Source organism: Schistocerca serialis, chromosome 3 (genome assembly GCF_023864345.2).
Source record: "Schistocerca serialis cubense isolate TAMUIC-IGC-003099 chromosome 3, iqSchSeri2.2, whole genome shotgun sequence".
NCBI lineage: Eukaryota > Metazoa > Arthropoda > Insecta > Orthoptera > Acrididae > Schistocerca > Schistocerca serialis.
Genome location: NC_064640.1, coordinates 803,517,992 through 803,535,162, shown reverse-complemented (window position 1 = coordinate 803,535,162; position 17,171 = coordinate 803,517,992). Strand labels below are relative to the sequence as shown.

The window sequence follows — 17,171 nt, the reverse complement described above, 5'->3', positions numbered from 1 at the left end:
CCGTGCCACCCAACGTGCTCTAGAAGGTGTAAGTCAACTACCCTGGCCAGCAAGATCTCCGGATCTGTCCCCCAATGAGCATGTTTGGGACTGGATGAAGCGTCGTCTCACGTGGTCTGCACGTCCAGCACGAACGCTGGTCCAACTGAGGCGCCAGGTGGAAATGGCATGGCAAGCCGTTGCACAGGACTAAATCCAGCATCTCTACGATCGTCTCCATGGGAGAATAGCAGCCTGCATTGCTGCGAAAGGTGGATATACACTGTACTAGTGCCGACATTGTGCATGCTCTGTTGCCTGTGTCTATGTGCCTGTGGTTCTGTCAGTGTGATCATGTGATGTATCTGACCCCAGGAATGTGTCAATAAAGTTTCCCCTTCCTGGGACAATGAATTCACGGTGTTCTTATTTCAATTTCCAGGAGTGTATATTAGCATACATGTTACTGGCGTCACATGTGATCATACGTGTGGTTGGCGGTATGATTACATACCGCAAATTGTTTATAAGCTGTTTCATATTTTTTATACTTTGGAATAGTAAATACACAAAAATTTGTGTGTGTGAATAACAGCCAACATTCTGAATTCCACAGGAAGATGGATCTAAGGAAACGCGAATGACGTAATTTAGTGCTTGCAAGACCAATTCCGTGGTTCTTGTTTTGCATTTAGATCCCGGTGGTCTGTTAAAGAGAAAAGAGCATAGTTTCTGCTCGAAGCTACGCTAAACAGAGCGATAAACATGTGACAATCCTGACAAGCATGAGCGGCGTGTTGACATGAGTGTGTTTTGTTTGCAGATCCAGTACACCGGCGCCAGCATGAACCCTGCGCGGACGTTCGGCCCTGCAGTCATCACCAGCTACTGGGACAAACATTGGGTACGTATACACTTGTGGAAAAAGTATTTCTCCTGTTTCCTAATCCTAGAACTAAGCTCTTGGAAAATAAGAAAAAGAACGAAAAGCGATAATGAAACATTGTACAGATCGACGAACCGGGGTATACACGACACTGAGCACTGAGCCGTGTTTTACTGGAGTGAGAGACAGAGCGACAGGTTACTCACAAGGAAAATTCCCTATTTCAGCACTCCCCCCCCCCCTCTTCAGATTTATTGGTAAAATGACCCAATGGATAGTCGGTCAAAAACTGAACACAGATCACGCATGAAGACAGGAAGAAGGTACAGTGAACTGTGAAAAAAGAAGCAAAATAGAAACATTGAAAGGTCCAAACTCAAGATATGCAACATCGTGCAAATTTGAGTAGCCACGGCGTCGTTGTGTGGTCACGACGTTGGGCTGTGAAGAGAGAGATCCATGTTTAAACGCCGGCCGAAGTGGCCGAGCGGTTCTAGGCGATACAGTCTGGAACCGAGCGACCGCTACGGTCGCAGGTTCGAATCCTGCCTCGGGCATGGATGTGTGTGATGTCCTTAGGTTAGTTAGGTTTAAGTAGTTCTAAGTTCTAGGGGACTGATGACCTCAGAAGTTAAGTCCCATAGTGCTCAGAGCCATTTGAACCAACCATGTTTAAACATTCCTGTTGCCCTTTTTTTTCACAAAATTATGAACTGGCCGTCTCATCATCGACGTATCTGTTCGCTGTATTCAAATTTGTGTCTGTGTCGTGGTGCAACGTCCGTTTGCAACAGCGAGACGTAAGGAACGGACCTCCAGACGTACGTACATTCTATTTTTTCTACCCAAATACCATATGCTATGACCTTTACGTTTCGGTTTGGAAGTTTTGACTCTAGAATTCCTTTGTTGTAACGTAGTTCAGTCTATGAAGCATTTGACCAACTCTCACTATTCATCACATTTACTTGCGACGGGAATAGATTCTTACCAAATGACTCATATTCTACGAGAACGAATGTATAGTATGACAATTGCCAAGACTACAACATGAGAACAGATACTTCAGTGACCAGATGAGAAGTTCATAATTTTTGGAAAAAAATGGCGGCACGAGGGAGGTTTGAACACGTATCGCCCGCTTTGCAGTCCAACACCGTGACCACGCAGAAGGGGTGCGAATGGGAGATTACCTTGTCAGAGCGAACTGAAGAATGGTATAGTCAATATTATTCTCCTTCGTGAAAAGGTAAGTCGAATGTATAAAGAACTATAAGAACAACGACATGTAGGGAGCGCCGAAGCCTAGAGCGAGAGAGAGAGAGAGAGAGAGAGAGAGAGAGAGAGATGGGGAAACACACTGTTTAATTGAACAAGTATATTACAGGAAAAACACGGAACGCTTTTCTTGAACCGAATGATTTCATTAGTTTAGAATAGCCAACAGTAATGGTCGATAGCTCAACCAAAGACAAAAGAAATGCGCATCGCTGCCGCCTAAGTTGACTGACATCGAACATTCATTCATAAGCATGTAATTGTCCACTACCACAGATGAAGCCTCCCAGCAGTGCTGGAAGTCATTTTCGGCTTTCACATACCCGTAATTTTAGTTTTTAGGCATAAATATGCAGCAATTAAGGTAACAAAGTCTATTTCCTTTCCTTCAAAGTAGTTTGTAATTACGTTCCTAATATTTTCCTATTGAATGCAATTATCTTGTAAGGTCTTATAAGAGAAGATGCTGTTAGGTTATCTCTTACTATACTTTGTGTTAGGATAATTGTATTTCGACAGTGACTTTACAATTACATTAAAATCGAATCCATTACGCTGTTGAGACTAAAAATGGACTGTCATTTCTGAGCTGAGACGCTGAAATGTACCTCATTTCCTTGCGCAATGAAATCAAGAAGATGGAAAGAAGCTAAAATTATGTCAGTGCAACAGCAGAACTTTCTATTGTTCTTGAATAATGATGACAAAACCAGGGGCTGTATTTGAATCTAACGTCGTTTATTTTTTTTAAAAACATGCTACCAGTTTCGTCAACATGTGGCATCTTTAAAAAAGAATAAACGACGTTGGATTCAAATACAGCCACTGGTTTTGTCATCATTATTCAAATACTACGTGCTGGCTGCAATCCCTGCCGGCTGCAGTACCACTTGATGGATTACCAGAGGCTGTTTATTATGCCGTCCAGTGAGAAGTACTTACAAGTAGAGCTTAGACAAAACCTCTTCTAGCAATCTCAACAGTTTATTGGTGACTTATCTCTCACTGACAGAGGAGTTAACTGGGTGCTAGCTGTTATCTGTGGGATATTAGACAGCTTACTGCATTTAACACAACTTCTGATAGATTTCTGTTCCGCTTACAGCACCATAATATTAGAAAAGATAAATCTGCAGCTTTTCGAAGATGAGTATCTCTGAAGTGAAATCTGTTTGTGAAGAAAACGTCTGTCATAAATCTGAGACATTAGTCAGCTAGGGAGAGCTGACCTGAAACATTTGAAGAAATAGCTGTTTTCCCAATTCTCTATAAACCGCTTTGGCAGCAGCATTGGGAATGTACAGAGAAAGAAACTATCTTCTCGTGGCGTCATGTGGTTGTATCTCAAGGCGTAAGCATAAAGGCTTGGAACGTCTGAGAGAGGGCTAAAGACCTGCAGTGAAATATGTCGCCACTTTAAAAGTAGCATACGTTGCAGAGTTACAATGTGGGCCTTAGTTTGAAAATTTCCATAATTCTGGTAATATTCATTCACAGTCGTTAGTAGAACTATCACAAAGTTGCCAGTTTTAATTCTCTTATATCGCAGAGTGAGAGAATAAAAGTGTAAATAATATGAATTGTGATTAAACATACGGCGATGTGCTGCAACTGTTAAACTGAAGCTGTATGGAAAGCCTAGAAATATTCCGTAATATCTCGTCGAAATTTTCATTGTAATAGTAGGTTTCATCAGAATAATTAAACTTTAGTGTCTGCCTCCTTAGCTGAGTGGTCAGCATGTCTAGCTGATTTACACCTGGCGCGGGTTAGATTCTTGGCCGAAGCTTATCTCCCATCGGGGACTGGATGTTTTGTTCTTCTCATCATCATTCCATCATCATCGACACACTAGTCGTCCAATGTGGCGTCAACTGAAAAGACGTGCAACTCGGCGGCCGAACGACCCCGGATAGGGACTCCCAGCCATCCGTGCCATACGATCATTTCATTTCGTTAAAAGTTAGTCTTGAAGGACAACGTTTTTTATATCTAACCGTTTTTAGAGTAAGACATTCACATTTAATGCATGTCCATTAACTGAAGTGACACATTTGTGCAATAGTTAATGAAAAGAAAGCTTGTGAGAAAGACTCCTTCCATCTTGATTTAGATTTTCCATTGTTTCCGTAAATCAGATATACTGAAAGCTTAACCACTCGATGTTCGAGAGCTGCCTACAGCATTCTTCCAACTTAGTACATAACCCACCTCGAATGACTTCGCTGTCTACCTGCCTCTCCTATTGGGGAATTTTTCGTAGGTACTAGTTGTCAACAGTACGATGAGACGAAGATTTTGAAAAAGAAAACCACCACGTACCACCGCTCAACAAGAGACCAAATATATTTATTTCTGTTTATTCACTTTTTTATCTTGGCAAAATGAAAGCCATCTGGCTCTCTCCAGCATTCAACCAGGCATCCTATATGTTTTGCATAATATTTATCACGACACACATGTAAAAAAAGGTCTTACTTCTTACGTGGAATCCAACACTTGGAAATAATTTGACATAAATAATGGAAACAGTAGCAGTCACATCAGAGGGAAAAACACAGATTATATTCGTTCGTTAAAAGTAGAACAAAGATAAATTACAGGCTGGTTGGTTTAAATCGTGAGCACTGGTAGGAATGGAAGTGGAAAGAGGGTGGGAGGGGGGCAGAAGAGGAACTTAATAGAACACAAATAAAGCACGTAACGTGGATGGCTGACAAACGCGGAGGAAGAGGAGTGTAACTGACAGAAAATGAAAAAAATTACTCTACTGCCTGACAGAAACAACTGGCCACATACAGGGTGTCCAGAAACAGTCGGAAAAGCTGTAAGGGTGTTGCAGAGTAGTCTGTGCTGATGAATAACTGTTAAGAAAAAAATGGGTACTTTGCATCGTTTCCGAGATACGAGGGTAATACCAAAAGTAAGGTCTCCTAGTTTTTTATAATTACATAGACCTGTTTATTTCTGCAATGGTTTACATCAGTTTACAGCTTGAACATTTAGCTATTTTTCGACATAATCACCATTTCTGTCGACGCATTTTTGTAGACGCTGTGGCAGTTTTTGTATGCCCATGTCATACCAGCTTGCCACCATGCTGTTCAGAAAGTTATGAACCTCTTCTTTCACCTCGTCATCGGAGCCGAATCGCTTTTCCGGCCAAATGTTCTTTTAACTTAGGGAATAGGTGATAGTCACTGGGCGCCAAGTCAGGACTATAGGGTAGGTGGGTGACTATGTTCCACTGAAACTGTTGCAGGAGAGCAACGGTTTGCCGAGCGATGTGTGGGCGAGCGTTGTCATGGAGAATGTGTACGCCCTTGCTCATCATTCCTAATCTCCAGTTCTGAATTGCCCGTTTGAGTTTTTTCATGGTCCCACAGCACCTGTTAGAGATCATCCAGGGTGATCCGACGATCTTCGCGCATGCTTTGCTCCACCTTCAACACCGTCTCCTCAGAAATTGACGGTCTCTCGCTCCTTTATTCGTCGTGAATTTCGATCCGACCAGCTGCAAACTCTCTACACCACTTACGAACATTTTTGACATCTATGCACGACTCACCATACACTTCCGTCAATTGGCGATGGATTTCAATCGGCGCAGTTCGCTTTGCGTTCAAAAACCGAATAACTGCGCGCAATTCGCACTTGGCGGTAACATCCAACGTGAGCTCAATTCTGAACGAGGCGTGTGCATGTTTACACATAGCACGTGAATCACTCTTCATAACAGTGTGACCTACTGCCACACAAAATGAGTTCTATACCTATAGAAAAATAGGAGACCTTACTATTGGGATTACCCTCGTAATTAGCATTGAAGTTAGCCGATCAGGCCGTTGCGTGCGCAAATTCAAGCGCCCCGCCAGAGACGGTGTCGGCAAACGTGTTCTGCGTTTGGTTTCCTAAAACCGAACAAGAGAGCGATGGAAGCATATGACATGCGACAGTAGTAAGGATCCAACACGAGCCAATGTCTGCGCAGTCTCGTGCACAGTCATCAACACTATGAGAACAACTGACACAGATTGTATCTGGTGGGCTTTAACGGCCTCATCGGCTAACTTCAATGCTAATTATCCCGGAAACGGTGAAATATATGGAATTTTTTTCTTAACAAGTATTTTTGAGCACAATCTATCGTGCTACACCCCTACAAGCTTTTCAGGCTGTTTCTGACCAGCCTGTATGTTAACTTTTAAGGAAAATTTGACGTTGGCAAAAGGAATGCTTCAGATGTTTATTAAACTCAATAAATCATTGTATTGTGAGCAGAGTGCAAGGCAGCACGTTCCAGAGGCGTACAGCAGCAACAGAGAAAGAACTGTTTTATCGATGGGCTCAGCTAGAGTACTAGATAAGTGAGATCTTGTGTTGCGATTATGATGACATAATAGGTACTTCATTTCTGATATGAGGTGCATGCGCACTAAACAGCATGTGAAGTAGACATACTATACGCTAGTTAGGTAACCTGTCTCAGCGCCATGATGTTAACTGGGCGTATGATGTACTGACGTGGTCAAAGAGACGGATGTTGTAGGGGTGACTCACGTAATACACAGAAACAATTATTGCACAAGCTTACATCACAATCTTCAACTTGGAAACTGTCTAATCACGGAGCGTAATAACTGTAAAGGGAGATTAATGCTTCAAAACAGTAAGCAGTTTCAAACGGATGTTGGTTGCAGCAGTTACGCACATATGAAGAAGCTTTCACAGGATAGACTTAGGTGGAGGACAGCATCAAACTAGTCTTTGGAACGAGGACCACAACAACAACAAAAAACGACAACAACAACAGCAACAACAACACGTTTCACAATCGAAACTTCTGGAGGACATACAGGCAAGCGGAAATCAACCTACGTGTAGCGACATTATTTTCTTCCCAGCTGAGATTTTCATCCAAAGTTACATACAATTTTTTCATTGTTTCGTGACGTTCTCTATGCTTTAGAGAAAATATGTTGAACTTAGGAAAATTCGGCAATTAACTCCCTGAGAATTAGTCGTGAAGAGTAATCTTCCACCTGTCAGACTACGACCATCCTTAAAAATTACGTGGCAGGCGTTAGTCTCGTCAAATGAATGAGTTCACATTTTCAAGTCCATATATGAATACAGCCTCATGAGGCCCTATTTCTTTTGTCTTTTTGCACGTTGTCTGAAATAAAATTCATTTTCTACAATTCATTCAAGATGAAATAGTGTTAGGTGGAAGGTCTCATAGAATGATATCTACATGACCGGTTTAGAGTTGAATGGGAGGACTTAACTTGATATGGTCCAGTTCGTGGTATGCCATTGCCTTTGTATGGCATTAAATTTACCAGGCCAGTCATATGGGAACGACCCTTGAACAAATGTACACCTTTTAAAGTCTGTGCTTTGTGGGTCAGACAAGTAGCAGGGGCGTATCGCGTATTTATAATGAATAATATAAAACAAACAAAACATTTTCTTCCCACTTTTAGCTGAAGTATTTGAAATGTAATCTAAAAAGGCAATCGCAGTTTCAAAACTATATCTGAATCTTGAACTCCTACGTAGTGATAGCATATCGAATCACTTGTTAATTTTCTAAAATGCTCACTTCAAGTGAATGTTTATTCATGTAATGTTAGAAACACACAAAAACATATTTTTTCGCAAAAAGCCTTACGCACCTGAATCCTAGAAATCCCCACTACCATCGTTCATTCCAAAATCCAACTTAATACCTGGTGAAGGTTTACAGTACTTGTGCTAGACATGAGAAGTACCACTTGCATGAACATTATGTTCATCACTGAACACATCGCGATGACAGTCATCAACAGTCCATGCTTCCCAGTCAAGCACCACCCCAAATGTTTAACGAGAGCCTGCCCTTAGTGCGGGGTGACACATAATGCTAAAGCGAGTCCATTATTTGTTCCCGGTCGGCAGGCGCAGGTGAAGAGGAGTTGCGACGTACTTGGTCCACTATTCGACTGTCATCACTTGTGGTAGTCAGATGTGGTCGCGTTCCCACTGTAACCGCCACCACCCTTCTATAACATGAAGTAGATTCATTAATTCAGAAGCAAGTTGAAGTTTGGGCGGCTGGTCACAATTTCATAGTACGTGACTCGCTGAGATAGTGACACACTCCAGAGAGGGGTAGCAACGGCAGAATTTAAGTTAACAGTTTTCATGTTACTCATGTGTTATTGTTCTTCGTTGTTGTCGAAAGTTGTAGGCTCGTAATACATGTCTATGGTAGATTCTGAAATGCTCGGTTTCATTTTCGTAAATGCTATGAACACTGGTTGAGTTTCTGTTGTGGAATAGATTTATTTATGGTTATTTCACTTCACAATAAATTAAGTTCAATCTCCATGCTAACGTAACACATACATAGCTCGTACTCCATACTCGTACTGTACAAGAACAAAGATTTACTTATGACAACATGTATCAAAGAAAATACAATATGCAAAATCATCTTTGGAACTTACATTACAAAAACAGAGTACAACTAATTGTTTATCAGTGCCTATTTTTTAAGAAGTCCATAACAATCATAGTAATTATATAAACTGCTTATATATGTTGACTTTTATACATTTTCGTGTAGCTATTTGGCTGTGGACTTCTGGGTTTTGATTCTTTAAGCTGGGAATCAGTCGTTTCATACTATTCAAGATCGGTAAGTGCATTTTATCTCTGTAAACCACATCAGGCTACTGTCATATCCGAAAGAAACTATACTTGCAAAGATTTGTTATTGGAATTCATGAGCGTGGTTTTGAACCCGTATGACGTTAAGCTTTTTAATGTCATGTGGTGTCTTCCGGTGACAGTTATGCGCAAAACTGATACCCGATTGTAGTTACCTTAAGTTATGACGTTAGCCGTTTTTTCTTTGCCAGATGTGATTGATAGAGGTACCCAAGTACCCCGTTAGAAACAGAAGGAAACTGGGCGGATTATGTAGGTATAATATTCAATTAGTCTCTATATGAGTTTCTTACGATTTATTCAACCATTAACTAGTTTAGAGGCAGTGTAGGCTCAGATGGAGCCGTGACACGAACATTATTTGCAATTCTGGGTCATTTGAAACAAAAAAAATGGTTCAAATGGCTCTAAGCACTATGGGACTTAACATCTGAGGTCATCAGTCCTCTAGACTTAGAACTACTTAAACCTAACTAAGGACACCACACACATTCATGCCTGAGGCAGGATTCGAATCTGCGACCGTAGCAGCAGCGCAGTTCTAGGCGCTTCAGACAGGGACGGCCCTGCTGTTACGGTCGCAGGATCGAATCCTGCCTCAGGCATGGGTGTATGTGATGTCCTTAGGTTAGTTAGGTTTAAGTAGTTCTAAGTCTAGGGGACTGATGACCTCAGATGTTAAGTCCCATAGTGCGTAGACCCATTTGAACCATTTTTTGGGTCATTTGCAGTTATGTGCCAGGGTTGTGGCGCTGGAGGAAATAACGGAAATTTAGGTATAAGTTAATGAAATGTAAATGGAATGAAAACATAGTCATATTTTAAGATATACAGGGTGGTCAGAAAATGTTTGAAACGCTTTAGGGATGTTGCAGGGCAGGTAGTAGTGAGGAATAAAAAATTCGAAACGTTGCGCCGTTTCCTAGTTATTTAGCACTGAAGCTAGCCAATCAGGTCGTCGCGCGAGCAAATTCAAGTTTCAGCTAACCAAACAAAGTATTCTTTGGGCAACACCGTTCTGGCAGGCCGCTTGAATGTGGGTGCGCGAGGCCCCGATTAGCTAACTAATTCTTAATGTCTCAGTACAACCTTCCCTGCAACATCCCAAAAAGCGTTTCAGACATTTTTTGACCACCCTGTGCACATTGCCCAGACCCACGGTATCTATGAAAAAATCATACTCATAAACATCTAATTTAAATCACAGTTACAGTTCGTCATTCACAATGGATATAAAGAGTAGGAGGAAACATCTAGATACAACCAACTGTTATGCTTCTGTGAATGATGGCGCTGTGCACTTTCAGAATTGTAAAAGGAAACGTCTCCACTGCTACTCAAGCAAACTAATTGTGCAAACCACGCACAATGTTTCCGTTCTGCGCTGTTCTGCTACTAAATTTGCAGCAAACGTCAAAGTCTTCAGTATCACAAATATTTTTTACGCTGCACATTAACCACTTAGTGGTTAACCTAGGTTGTCATGACAGACTTTTCGCAATTGAAGCTGTTGTCTATGAGGAGGGGCTTTGAAGCAGAACTCACTCGGTTCGTAATAGATTGTCAGCTTGATGCAATGGATAATTCCAAGTTACGCAATTCTAAAACGTGAAAGTAGCGACGTATGGGGATATGAATTATAACTAGCACATGTGTTCATTATTAGGTTTGGCAAATAGAAGGCTGCGGTTTATTGGTTGGATATTGGGAAACAGCAAATTGTCTACAAAACAGGTAGTTTACACCAGTGATCTAAAATAAATAGCTTAATAGCATGTTGGTCCACCTTTGGCACGCAACACAGCTGCGATTTTGCGTGCTGTGGATTCCACAAGCCGTTGGTAAGTTTTCGGAGGTATGTTGCACGAGATGCCTACGCACAGGAAACGCAGTCCCCGTAAATTACAGACCGGTGCTTTGTATTCGCAGAGCTGGAACTAGAAAGCGTCCAAGATATATTTCATCACGGACAAATCAGTTGACTCTGGTGATTAACGTGAGTTCACTATCATGTGCCTTAAACCATTGAAACACGATTCCGGACTTGTGACACGGACAGTTCTCCTGCTGCAAGTTGCCTTCACCATCTGAAAAGACATCGAATATGAACGGATGCAAGTGATTCTGCAGTCATGTTCACACCGTCTACAGCCACCATGGTGTCTTTAATTGCCCCCACATCCTACTGAAACCAAGGTAAATGTCCCCCATATCATAATACTGCTCCTGCTAGCTTTTGTTTATGAAGCGGAGCTTGACTTGGGCAGCCTGTTGCCTGTAAGACAGAGTATTCGGGTGCGATCATCGACCAGGTGACACGTTTCCTTTCAATTACTGTTTAATCCCGCCTCCGTAACTAAGGTTACTAATGCACGTCCGTGCGGTTGGGCTCGACTCGGAGGTAAGCTGGTTCGAATCCTGGTGGTAGAAGAAATTTTCGATATCAGTTTCTGACGGGCGACGGGAGGAGAGGTAGTGGTGTAATATTTTTGTTCACCAATATACCGCGTTAAATACCTCCGCAATCTCTCATGAAGTGAGGGTATGTGACACTTTTCATGGTGATCCGTCCGTGTGATGGGGATGTTAAGGTCGGTTGCCCTTTTGGTGCTATTGGAAAGGAGAAGGCTACGAGCTGGCACCAGATTTCACCCCGTCCCTTATCTTATCATCACTATAATACAAGACAGACATCACATCATACTATACACTCACCTACACTCTGCAAATACTTCGACAGAAAAAAAGCCGTGCGGGATTAGCCGAGCGGTCATAGACGCTGCAGTCATGGACTGTGCGGCTGGTTCCGGCGGAGGTTCGAGTCCTCCCGCGGGCATGGGTGTATGTGTTTGTCCTTAGGATAATTTAGGTTAAGTAGTGCGTAAGCTTAGGGACTGATGACCTTAGCAGTTAAGTCCCATAAGACTTCACACACAGATGAACATTTGAACAGAAAAAAAGCCGCAAGGCCAAGAAGGAGATGTGAGACACAACGGGGTGTTGGTAGGCGTGTTCCTACATCTTAAAGATGATATTTATTCAAATTTCACGCCAGTCACAAAAGATGGTCGCTGCTACTGTCATATGAAGATGCAAATCATGTTTGCTCTAAACACACGTTGGAACGATCATGAACGTTACTTACCTTCGAGATTGGACGCGTTGAGTTGATGTTAGCCAAGGATGCCTTTAAGGTAACAAAGACGCTATTATTGACAACTCACTGTGTTTGATCGAGGTCGCGCAATAGAGCTACGAAAAGCTGGATGTTCCTTCTGCTATGTTCCAGGAAGACTGGGCAGTAATGTAGCCACTGCACGTGATTGCTGGCAGCGTTGGTCGCGGGAATATACGGTCGCACGGAGACCCTGACTGCAAATTTGTACGTTAATCAGGTGATTCGACCTGTTGTGCTGCATTCATGAACAGTACTCCAGGGGGCGTTTTCCAACAGGATAATGCTCGTCCATATACTCCTGTTGTAACTTAACATGCTTTACAGAGTGTCAACATGTTACGTTCGCCTGCTCGATCACCAGATCTGTCTCCAGTCGAGCACAAATGGGGCATCATCGGACGAGAATTCCACAGTCATCCAAAACAACATTAACTTTCCGTGCAGTATTAATCGAGGTGCATTGGGCGTGGAACTCCATCCCACAAACTGACTTCCGGCACCTGTACTACACAATGCATTCAACATTTTGGGATTACACCGATTATTATTATTATACCAGAATCTCCACATTTGCAACAGCTTATCTCGCACAAACATTTAACCTGTGATCTTGCAGTGTTAATAATTTAAATACGTTACCTACACAAATATATTCCAGAAATTTCATGACTCTACATTAATTATTTTTTGGTGTTGTATTTTTTTCCGTCAGTGTACATATGCGACATAACTCTAACATATCCACAAGGAAAGGGGCCAATATATGTGGAGGAGAAATCCCCTTTTCCAACTAGGCGTATGAATCTGGGATATCCCAGCCAACAACGCCACGCGACATTTACATTTTGAAGCTGTCCAATCGCGATGATGCCTTGTCCATTGAGATAGTAAATGATCATATTGTTGGGTCGACAAGGAAACACGCAGTGGTCGTATGCTGCGTAGCCTCAGCTTTAACAGTGTATACTGAACGATTTGCTCCGAAACATTTGCTGTACTCTGTCGTCAGATCTGTCGCAGATGGCCGTCTATTACATTTTATAGGGCAGATAAGAAACCGACCTCAACGTTCTCTGATGAATCGTGACACCCAACTCCTTGTTGGCCACTCGTTGTTCCACCGTCCTTCAATAACTTTCCTTAGATACGGCAGTAGGAAGCACACAGCCGACAGCGTCCGCCGTTTCCGTGATGATCGTTCCATGGGGCCGGGTTATAACAATCTGACCTTTGTCTTAGTCACTTATGTCAGCGGATTTCCCCATTTACGGTCCGTATAGCTGCTAGAATGACTTCCCATTCGTCTCCGCCCCTCTTGCACAGGGTGAACATTAATAATACCGTCAAATTGCAGGGACGGATCCCTGACTGGAAATACAGGAAAGAAGGTCCGCTGAACGTGTGTCCGGAAATGCATCGTTGCCACGATAGATGGCGCTGACGAATGAAAGTTCCTTTGACTTCGTGTCGTGTGCTCCTTGTGTGTAGCAGACTGCGTGATTGACGCAGCGTTCTGTAGGCAACAGAATGGTTCAGTATTCATGTCGAGAACAGGTCGAGATGGTGTTTTTTGTCTACGGCTAAGGAGATGGAAACGATCGAGAGACAGCACGCACCAGAACAACTACCATCACAGGCACAGATACATCACACATCCTTTTTGGGCGTTTGTATGATCATGTGTCCTTTCAAACAGACGAACGCGTCGAGGGGCGGCGGACTGTCCGTACACCAGATTTGGAGGACCCAGTTCCACAGGATATTCAGACGAACCCTCGTACAAGCTCCAGGAAAGTGGCCCGCGAACATGGTGTAAGGCAAAGTACGATTATGTGTATCCTGCATGACAGCCTGCAATGAGTGCGAGGATTATCAGCAGCAGATTTCCCTCTACAGAAAAGATTTTGTCGATTGTTTTTGCATTATCACAGTTATTGGTTCTCTTTCTTCAGTCCTCTGTACCGACGAAGCAACCTTTACCAAAACTGGCATCATCAATCCGCATACTCGTCATCTGTGGATTAGAGACAATCCTCAGCGAATGGCGAGGAGTCTCATCAGCATCGGTTCAGCATCAGTATGTAGGCAGGGATTCTTAGCCACTAAATAATTGGTCAGAATATTATTCTATAATGCCTCATCGGAGGAACGTACCTGGACTTCCTCAGAATACTCTGCATGGGATGCTTGAGAATGTGCTTTTGGCAATACGACAGGTTATATGGTTCCTGCATGGCGGAGCACCACCCTACTTCCGCATTACGGTTCGCCGACACCTCACCAACATCTCCCCCGGACGTTGGACAGGACGCGGAGGCCCTGTAGCATGGTCTGCTACATCACAGGACTTAAAACCCCTGGATTTTTATCTCTAAGGGCATCTGAGAAACGTTGTGTATGCTGAACCGGTTCCTTCAACAGCGTTTTCACGACGCCTGTGACGCTATTTGGGGAGAGGCTGGAACCTGCGAAAGAGTGAGGCAATCCTTAATTCGACGTGTGAACGTGTGCACTGCATCCCTTGGAGACCACTTTGAACATTTGTTGTGTCGTGATTGCGATGCAGCTCTGTGCTGTGTTCCGGGACGATTTGTTGTAGTTGCACGCACACTGTCAATTTCTGGACACATGTTCATAGGATCTGTTTTCCTCAATCTTCAGTCATGAATCTGTCCCTGAAGTTTGTCGGCTTTATTGATGTCCACCCTGTATAGTTTCCGTACCGCGTCACGTGCTCGCAGCGCCATCAGGTGGCATTCAATCTCGCTGTGAGCAGCGGTCATAATGCAACTTTAATAGTTTTTTTAGAAAATTTGAAATATTTCTATTATGCATCCAAGCTGTAGATGCCCTCATCGTAAAATTATATGTTCAATTGAAGAAAGATACCTATTATATCGATATAATTATAAAACAAATTTTCGGGGACGAATTTATAAGTATTACACGGCTTCCGTACATAATGCGAAGATGAAATCAAACTAGGAACCGGCCGGTGTGGCCGTGCGGTTCTAGGCGCTCCAGTCTGGAACCGCGTGAGCGCTACGGTCGCAGGTTCGAATCTTGCCTCGGGCATGGATGTGTGTGATGTCCTTAGGTTAGTTAGGTTTAAGTAGTTCTAAGTTCTAGGGGACTGAATACCGCAGATGTTAAGTCCCATAGTGCTCAGAGCCCACAGATGTTAAGTCCCATAGTGCTCAGAGCCGTTTGAACCATTTTTTCAAACTAGGAGCATGTTATTGATTTACAGGGTATAGGCCTACTTGTAGTAGACATAGTAGTCTGTGTACAACTAAGAAAATGATTTGTTCTATTATTTACAACACTAATGGTCCTATTAGTGTAACGTGTAAACACGTTCGAGCACATCTTCATCGACAATCATACTCTGGAAGTCACCTTAGCGGGTATGTTGTGTGGCACTATTATCCCCCTACTCTACCTACATTACTCGTGAATGTCGTGTTTCAGGGCCTCCTATCGTTAAGCTTCCGTACAAGTTCTAATTTCTTTTCTTTATAGTTTTGTCACCTCGTGCGATAAAGGAGGAGGAAGTGATGTGTTGCTTGTCTCTTCTTGTAGCGTTCGTCCTCAGAATTTCAACATTAAATCATTCCGTTGCGTGCAATGCCTCTCTTGTAATATATGCCACTAGAGTTATATCTCTGTGACACTCTCGCGCTGTCTGAACCAACCCCGGGATGAAACGAAGAGCTTTTGTTTGCATCTGCTATACCTTCTCGATTACTATTAAAGTTAAGGGTCTCAAACTAAATTCAGTCGAACGAGAGTCTCGTAAGCTACCTTCTGCGTGGGTGAATTACATTTACTTAGGATTCTTCTGTTGAATGCAACTGCCAACGTTATCAATCACATTGTATACATCGCTAACAGTTTCGGACATACAAAACCCGCTATGGGTATACCCAAAGCTACAGCCATACACAGGGTAATCCAAAGGAATGGTCAGTATCCGGGGATATGATAGCAACGATCACTGGAAGCAAAAAAGTCTAGAAGACATGGGCTCTAAAAAGCATACCTTAAGAGCTGGGGTCGCTTCTTCATCTGCGATATTCCGAAACAAATCTGTTGTACTGCAAGCTCTTCGCTTTCCGAAATTTGAGACGTGGTACTATGGACCAAAAGAAAAAAAAGAGTTCATTAAACATGGACTGCATACCTTAAGACATATGAGCATCTCTTCTACTGAACACGTGCCCATAGCTCTTAAGGTATGAATTTTGGATCCCATGTTTACTAGACTTTTGTGCTTCCAATGATCGTTCCTGTCATATCCCGGAATACTGATCATCCCTCCTGGGACACCATATTTAACGATTTCTCCCCGTTGAGTATAACGTACTGAGTACTATTTGCTAAGAAGTATTCAACTCAGCCTGTAAAGTGGTCTAACATTCCGTAAGCACGCAACTAGACGACAGTTCGTAACCATACCAAATGCCCTCCGAACACCAAGGAAAAATGGGTCAGTCTGGTAGTCCCTATTTTCTTTTCTCTGAACTCATGGGCAGAGTGAAGGATGCTATAAGGAATATATTTTTGACGTGCCGTCAACGACGAGATCATCACAGCCTGAGCACAAACTGATTATCCGACGATGATTTTAACTCTTCTCCTCCTAAGTGCGAGTCCAGTACCTTTAAGTACTATGGCATCTCATACGTGGAACGGACAGAGTGAACTGAGTTACCCTATATCGCAGCTTGCAGAGCATAAATTGATTCCTACAGAAGAGATTTTCGACCTTACAAATCCGAATGTAAACCGTGTTCCATTATTCTACAAAAGATTAGCGGCAGCAGTACAGAGCTGTATTTATGCGCATCTCCCAGGCGAACCCGCTTGAAAATGTAAATGACCTGCGCCTTTTTCGAATCGCTTACAGTAACTCGTTGCTCCTGTGGTCTATTATTAACTGTTCCTATAAAGGGCAACGTTATTTCACGTAATCCACATTGAATGACACAGATACCCCGTCGGGTACAGTGGACTTTCTTCAAATGACTGAGTTTGGTTGAATTTCAGTTGTGCAGTCACATATTTTAACGTTTTTCGTTTTGTCGTTCATGTGACGATCGAAATGAACAACTTTATTACGATCTTCTTTTATGA

General features: G+C 42.8%; 1 protein-coding gene across 1 annotated transcript in view; it reads left to right on the top strand.

Moving 5' to 3' along the window:
* The window catches only part of LOC126470651 (aquaporin AQPAn.G), a 170,512-nt gene that overhangs the window by 139,309 nt on the left and 14,032 nt on the right, over positions 1-17,171 (top strand). The window contains exon 5 of the mRNA XM_050098632.1: positions 803-883. Within this exon, the coding sequence (XP_049954589.1) occupies positions 803-883 (81 nt within the window). The remainder of the gene's footprint in view (positions 1-802; positions 884-17,171) is intronic.